Here is an 8,143-nt window from a genome sequence, read left to right on the forward strand (position 1 = left end):
TTCTAGGGCTGGAGAAGATTACAGATATAGGAAGGGTTGTAGGGCTGGAGTAGGTTACAGAGATAGGGAGGGTTGTAGGGCTGGAGTAGGTTACAGAGATAGGGAGGGTTGTAGGGCTGGAGAAGATTGCAGAGATAGGGAGGGCTCTAGGGCTGGAGAAGATTGCAGAGATATTGAGGGTTGTAGGGCTGGAGTAGGTTACAGAGATAGGGAGGGTTGTAGGGCTGGAGAAGATTGCAGAGATAGGGAGGGTTCTAGTGTTGGAGAAGATTACAGATATAGGGAGTGTTGTAGGGCTGGAGTAGGTTACAGAGATAGGGAGGGTTGTAGGGCTGGAGTAGGTTACAGAGATAGGGAGGGTTGTAGGACTGGAGAAGGCTGCAGAGATAGGGAGGGTTGTAGGGCTGGAGAAGATTGCAGAGATATTGAGGGTTGTAGGGCTGGAGTAGGTTACAGAGATAGGAAGGGTTGTAGGGTTGGAGAAGATTGTAGAGATAGGGAGGGTTGTAGGGCTGGAGGAGGTTACAGAGATAGGGAGGGTTGTAGGGTTGGAGAAGATTGCAGAGATAGGGAGGGTTCTAGGGCTGGAGAAGATTGCAGAGATAGGGAGGGTTGTAGGGCTGGAGAAGATTGCAGAGATAGGGAGGGTTGTAGGGCTGGAGAAGATTGCAGAGATATTGAGGGTTGTAGGGCTGGAGTAGGTTACAGAGATAGGGAGGGTTGTAGGGTTGGAGAAAATTGCAGAGATAGGGAGGGTTGTAGGGCTGGAGGAGGTTACAGAGATAGGGAGGGTTGTAGGGTTGGAGAAGATTGCAGAGATAGGGAGGGTTGTAGGGCTGGAGAAGATTGCAGAGATAGGGAGGGTTCTAGGGCTGGAGAAGATTGCAGAGATAGGGAGGGTTGTAGGGCTGGAGAAGATTGCAGAGATAGGGAGGGTCCTAGGGCTGGAGAAGATTGCAGAGATAGGGAGGGTTGTAGGGCTGGAGAAGATTGCAGAGATAGGGAGGGTTCTAGGGCTGGAGAAGATTGCAGAGATAGGGAGGGTTCTAGGGCTGGAGAAGACTGCAGAGATAGGGAGTGTTGTAGGGCTGGAGAAGATTGCAGAGATAGGGAGGGTTGTAGGGCTGGAGAAGATTGCAGAGATAGCGAGGGTTGGAGGGCTGGAGGAGCTAAAGGAGTGCAGGCTTTGAGTTCACGTAGCAACTGACTGGTGTGACTTTAGAGTTTACAGCAACAAGCGGGAATCTCCCTCTTTGTTGCGGACATGAACGGAGCTTGTGCTGGTTTTATTGAAGAGATATATATAGAGACGGACATTACAGGTTGACAAACAGTGCGGTTCCAGGCCCCGCCGAGATTCCGATCACCAACACCTGCTGCTCATAAGGAAGAGATGACAGGACGTGCTTGAGGTTGACTTTCATTGTGGCTCTGTCCGTCAGTGCCACTGATGTGTGTATTACAGAAGCAGTCAGCTGAGTGGCCAGTGTTGACTTCACTCAACAGGCCATTGTTCAATGGAAACTCAGTCTTACCGAGGCTCAGTAGAGTGGGAGGTCTATGATGTCCAACAACAACAACTTGCATTTATCTAGTGCCTTTAATGTAGTAAAACGTCCCAAGCCACTTCACAGGAGCGTTATTGAACAAAATTTGACACCGAGCCACATAAGGAGATATTAGGGCAGATGACCAAAAGCTTGGCCAAAGAGGTAGGTTTTAAGGAGCATCTTAAAGGAGGAGAGAGAGGTGGAGAGCTTTAGGGAGGGAATTCCAGAGCTCAGGGCCGAGGCAGCTGAAGTCACAGCCGCCAATGCTTGTGCGATTATAATCAGGGATGCTCAAGAGGCCAGTATTAGAGGAGCGCAGATATCTCGGGAGTTTGTGGGGCTGGAGGAGATTACAGAGATAGGGAGAGGGGCGAGGACATGGAGGGATTTGAAAACAAGCGTGAGAACTTTAAAATCGAGCCGTTGCTTAACCGGGAGCCAATGTAGGTCAGCGAGCACAGGGGGTGATGGTTGAATGGGACTTGGTGCGAGTTAGGACACGGGCGGCCGAGTTTTGGATGAGCTCACGTTTACGTAGGGTAGAATGTGGGAGGCCAGCCAGAAGAAGGATGCAGCTGTCTCTTGTGGAAATGCTAAAAACCCGTCAGACCCAGTTTGTTCTGAGTTTGTTGGTCCCCTGATGCAAGAAGGAAGAAAGTCTTGCATTTATATAGCGCCTCTCACTACCTCAGGACATCCTAAAGCGCTTTACAGCCAATGAAGTGCATTTTGAAGAGTAGTCACTGTTGTAAAGTAGGAAACGCGGCAGCCAATATGCGCACAGCAAGCTCCTGTAAATGGCAATGTGATAATGACTGGATAACCTGTTTTTTTAGTGATGTTGGCTGAGGATTAGCCAGGACACTGAGGAGAGAACTCACCTGCTCTTTATCAAAATAGTGCCATGGGATCTTTTACGTCCACCTGAGAGAGCAGACGGGACCTCGGTTTTAACGTCTCATCGAAAGACGGCACCCCCGACCGAGCAGCACTCCCTCAGCACTGCAGAGTGTCAGCCTAGCTTTACGTGCTCAAGTCTCTGGAGTGGGATTAAAAACCCACAACCTCTGACTCAGAGGCGAGAGAGTGCTACCCACTGATCCACGGCTGCAAAAAGGAAGTGGTATCCTCGGTTTCCATGGGGTTCCCATTCCCGATTGCTAGCGAGTGATTCCCATTGGGAATTGTGTGTGTGTGTGTGCGTGTGTGTGTGAGTGCGCGCACTGGGTGAGAGCAGGATTGAGCCCACTACAGTCGCATAGCCTTCTCATTGCCACGGCTCGCAGGAGGTTGACCGTCAGTGTGGCGAGGTACCCGAGGGCAACCGGTTCCCATGGAAACGTAGCCCAGTAGGGGTCAGGGGTCATCAAAGGGACGTGTGGGGGAGGGAAGAATTGGCAACAAAAAAAATGTTCTTAAATAGAAATAAAAAAGAAATATGGCCAATTGGAATAGGAGATCACATGGTTAAATGGGTAAAATCCCTTTGAATGACAATAGTGTGTTAACTCATGGTCAAGTAGCCTAATGTGCACAGGCCCCAATGGGCTATACCGTGCGGTGATGTGTAAAAAATAACGACTTGCATTTCTAGTGGGCTTTCCACAACCTCAGGAGCGCTTTACAGCCAATGAAGTACTTTTGAAGTGTGGTCACTGTTGTAATGTCGGAAACGCAGCAGCCAATTTGCGCACAGCAAGCTCCCACAAACAGCACTGTGATAATGACCAGATAATCTGTTTTAGTGATGTTGGTTGAGGGATAAAATATTGGCCCCGGGACACCGGGGAGAACTTCTTTGCATGGCGTCTTTTACATCCATCAGAGACAGGCAGACGGGGACTCGGTTTAACGTCTCATCCGAATGACGGTATACTCTTATTGACAGTACAGCGCTCCCCTCAGTATTGCACTGGGAAACATAGGAACATAGAAGATAGGAGCAGGAGTCGGCCATTCGGCCCCTCGAGCCTGCTCCGCCATTTAATGAGATCATGGCTGATCATCCAAATTCAGTACCCTGGCCCTGCTTTCTCCCCACATCCCTTGATCCCTTTAGCTTTAAGAAATATATCCAACTCCTTCTTGAATATATTTAATGAATTGGCCTCCACTGCCTTGTGTGATAGAGAATTCCACAGGTTCACCACTCTCTGGGTGAAGAAATTCCTCCTCATCCCTGTCCTAAATGACTTACCCCTTATCCTTAGACTGTGACCCCTGGTTCTGGACTCCCCCGCCATCGGGAACATCCTTCCTGCATCTAGTCTGTCTAGTCCTGTTAGAACTGGGAGTGTCGGCCTAGATTATGGGGCTCAAGTCTGTGGAGTGGGATTAGAACCCCATTAACCACCTGACTCAGAGGCGAGAAGTGCTGCCCGCTGAGCCACGGCTGACCCTAGTGCTGAGGAGGGGCTGAGCCTGGTCACCAGGGGAGTATGGAGGTTACCCGCTCCATTCCACCATTCGGCAGAATCTCACATTGGTATTCTACCGGGCAGTGGCAGTGCCCCATCGTGCCAGCCTATCGCCACGACAGCATTTATTCCAGCTCTGTGTCAGTCTAACCCTACTGGGGTTTGATAGCAATCCTGAGAAGTGCCTTATATATTGTGTTAGCGCTATATAAGTTGCTGCTGTTGTTAGCAAGCAGTTTACTCTCAGTTACAGACAGCCAAGTGTAGTCCTCACACATCTGCCCCTGAAGGGTTAAGCCTTTCTTCAGATAACTCAGGACTCATCGTTCCCTCGTTTTCAGTGGATCGCAGTTTATCATCAGATCAATGTGTAAATGGAAACTGTACAGAGCTGCTTGTTACAAAGACAACAGATGCTGCTAATCAAAGGGCAAATCGGCTGATGACAGCTCGCACAATACCCGTGGAAAAACTTCCTGTCGAGACATCTTTTGATCTCAGTCGCACTGAGAAACTGGCTCCGAGCGTCCCCACCCTGTCATTCCGCGGAAACAGTGTTGTTAAAATGTCAGAAGGCTCTTTGTGCGGGTTGAAGGGGTGATTGACAAGGACCGGTAGCCCCTCCCGCTATCTGAGTTGGACTGTCTATATATAGATCTCTCCGTCTCCTCAGCTTCAGGCAGAGCTGCAGCACCCAGACTTGTACTGAGCCAAGGCGCACCTTGGACCGGAATCTCTGCCTGAAGATTGTTTCCAGTTTTTTTTTCTGAATCTTCGAAAGAATCAGCCGTCAGGATGTGTCGAGGGTTGGCTGCGCTACCCAGCACCTGCATCGAGAGGTACTTGCCTTTTCGTTTTACCTCTTCGCCGCAGTTGGTCGGACGGTTGGTCAGTTGGTGTGGACGGTTGGTCAGTTGGTGCGGATGGTTGGTCAGTTGGTGTGGACAGTTGGTCAGTTGGTGTGGACGGTTGGTCAGTTGGTGTGGACGGTTGGTCAGTTGGTGTGGACGGTTGGTCAGTTGGTGCGGACGGTTGGTCAGTTGGTCAGTTGGTGTGGACGGTTGGTCAGTTGGTGCGGATGGTTGGTCAGTTGGTGTGGACGGTTGGTCAGTTGGTGCGGATGGTTGGTCAGTTGGTGCGGATGGTTGGTCAGTTGGTCAGTTGGTGTGGACGGTTGGTCAGTTGGCCAGTTGGTGCAGACGGTTGGTCAGTTGGTGCGGACGGTTGGTCAGTTGGTGTGGACGGTTGGTCAGTTGGTGCGGACGGTTGGTCAGTTGGTGTGGACGGTTGGTCAGTTGGTGTGGGCGGTTGGTCAGTTGGTGTGGACGGTTGGTCAGTTGGTCAGTTGATGCGGACAGTTGGTCAGTTGGTCAGTTGATGCGGACAGAGTCAGTTTAGCTCCGTGGTAGAATACTGATCCGTGGGTAAGAAGGTCATGGGCTCAAGTCCTACTCCAGAAAACTTGATCACATAATCTATGCTGTGTCTCTGAGGGAGCACTGCACTGTCGGAGGTGCCATCTTTCAGATGAGACGTAAAACCGAGGCCCCGTCTGCTCTCTCAGGTGGACGTAAAAGATCCCATGGCACTATTTTGAAGAAGAGCAGGGGAGTTCTCCCCGGTGTTCTGGCCAATATTTATCCCTCAATCAATGTCACTAACAAAGAATTGTCTGGTCATTTATCTCATATGCTGTTTGTGGGACCTTGCTGTGCGCAAATTGGCATTTCTCTGTGTTTACTGCGAGCTTTGTACAGAACGAACACTGAGCAATAGTGAATGCTGTGCCAACATGTGGGCATAGCTGGGCTCATTGACCGTCACTGTGGTACAGTTTGCCTACCTCCCCTGAAGACACAGACTCCCCCTGGGGTACAGCTCCCTCTCCTCCCCTGAAGACACAGACTCCCCCGGGGTACAGCTCCCTCTCCTCCCCTGACACGGACTCCCCCGGGGTACAGCTCCCTCTCCTCCCCTGAAGACACAGACTCCCCCGGGGTACAGCTCCCTCTCCTCCCCTGAAGACACAGACTCCCCCTGGGGTACAGCTCCCTCTCCTCCCCTGACACAGACTCACCTGGGGTACAGCTCCCTCTCCTCCCCTGACACAGACTCACCTGGGGTACAGCTCCCTCTCCTCCCCTGACACAGACTCACCTGGGGTACAGCTCCCTCTCCTCCCCTGACACAGACTCACCTGGGGTACAGCTCCCTCTCCTCCCCTGAAGACACGGACTCCCCCTGGGGTACAGCTCCCTCTCCTCCCCTGAAGACACAGACTCCCCCTGGGGTACAGCTCCCTCTCCTCCCCTGAAGACACAGACTCCCCTGGGGTACAGCTCCTCTCCTCCCCTGAAGACACAGACTCCCCTGGGGTACAGCTCCCTCTCCTCCCCTGAAGACACAGACTCCCCCTGGGGTACAGCTCCCTCTCCTCCCCTGACACAGACTCACCTGGGGTACAGCTCCCTCTCCTCCCCTGAAGACATGGACTCCCCCGGGGTACAGCTCCCGCTCCTCCACTGAAGACACGGACTCCCCCTGGGGTACAGCTCCCTCTCCTCCCCTGAAGACACAGACTCCCCCTGGGGTACAGCTCCCTCTCCTCCCCTGAAGACACGGACTCCCCCTGGGGTACAGCTCCCTCTCCTCCCCTGAAGACACAGACTCCCCCTGGGGTACAGCTCCCTCTCCTCCCCTGAAGACACAGACTCCCCTGGGGTACAGCTCCCTCTCCTCCCCTGAAGACACAGACTCCCCCTGGGGTACAGCTCCCTCTCCTCCCCTGACACAGACTCACCTGGGGTACAGCTCCCTCTCCTCCCCTGAAGACATGGACTCCCCCGGGGTACAGCTCCCGCTCCTCCACTGAAGACACGGACTCCCCCCGGGGTACAGCTCCCTCTCCTCCCCTGAAGACACAGGCTCCCCTGGGGTACAGCTCCCTCTCCTCCCCTGAAGACACGGACTCCCCTGGGGTACAGCTCCCTCTCCTCCCCTGAAGACACAGACTCCCCTGGGGTACAGCTCCCTCTCCTCCCCTGAAGACATGGACTCCCCTGGGGTACAGCTCCCTCTCCTCCCCTGAAGACACGGACTCCCCTGGGGTACAGCTCCTCTCCTCCCCTGAAGACACAGACTCCCCCTGGGGTACAGCTCCCTCTCCTCCCCTGACACAGACTCCCCTGGGGTACAGCTCCCTCTCCTCCCCTGACACAGACTCCCCTGGGGTACAGCTCCCTCTCCTCCCCTGAAGACACGGCTCCCCCTGGGGTACAGCTCCCTCTCCTCCCCTGAAGACACAGACTCCCCTGGGGTACAGCTCCCTCTCCTCCCCTGAAGACACAGACTCTCCCTGGGGTACAGCTCCCTCTCCTCCCCTGAAGACACAGACTCTCCCTGGGGTACAGCTCCCTCTCCTCCCCTGAAAACACAGACTCCCCTGGGGTACAGCTCCCTCTCCTCCCCTGAAGACACAGACTCTCCCTGGGGTACAGCTCCCTCTCCTCCCCTGAAGACACAGACTCCCCTGGGGTACAGCTCCCTCTCCTCCCCTGAAGACATGGACTCCCCCTGGGGTACAGCTCCCTCTCCTCCCCTGACACAGACTCACCTGGGGTACAGCTCCCTCTCCTCCCCTGAAGACATGGACTCCCCCGGGGTACAGCTCCCGCTCCTCCACTGAAGACACGGACTCCCCCTGGGGTACAGCTCCCTCTCCTCCCCTGAAGACACAGACTCTCCCTGGGGTACAGCTCCCTCTCCTCCCCTGAAGACACAGACTCCCCTGGGGTACAGCTCCCTCTCCTCCCCTGAAGACACGGACTCCCCCTGGGGTACAGCTCCCTCTCCTCCCCTGAAGACACAGACTCTCCCTGGGGTACAGCTCCCTCTCCTCCCCTGAAGACACAGACTCTCCCTGGGGTACAGCTCCCTCTCCTCCCCTGAAGACACAGACTCCCCTGGGGTACAGCTCCCTCTCCTCCCCTGAAGACACGGACTCCCCCTGGGGTACAGCTCCCTCTCCTCCCCTGAAGACACGGCTCCCCCTGGGGTACAGCTCCCTCTCCTCCCCTGAAGACACGGCTCCCCCTGGGGTACAGCTCCCTCTCCTCCCCTGAAGACACGGACTCCCCCTGGGGTACAGCTCCCTCTCCTCCCCTGAAGACACGGCTC

At 54.3% G+C, this 8,143-nt stretch overlaps 1 protein-coding gene across 1 annotated transcript in view; it reads left to right on the top strand.

Annotated features, from left to right (window-relative positions):
- The first annotated feature begins 4,538 nt into the window (after positions 1-4,538).
- LOC147097638 (regulator of G protein signaling 5-like) overlaps positions 4,539-8,143 on the top strand; it is a 13,045-nt gene continuing 9,440 nt past the window's right edge. Inside the window, exon 1 of the mRNA XM_085971624.1 lies at positions 4,539-4,806. Within this exon, the coding sequence (XP_085827750.1) occupies positions 4,763-4,806 (44 nt within the window). The 5' untranslated portion in view covers positions 4,539-4,762. The remainder of the gene's footprint in view (positions 4,807-8,143) is intronic.

Source organism: Somniosus microcephalus, chromosome 31 (genome assembly GCF_052327205.1).
Source record: "Somniosus microcephalus isolate GS21.2 chromosome 31, FLI_Smic_1.0, whole genome shotgun sequence".
Classification (NCBI taxonomy): Eukaryota; Metazoa; Chordata; class Chondrichthyes; order Squaliformes; family Somniosidae; genus Somniosus; species Somniosus microcephalus.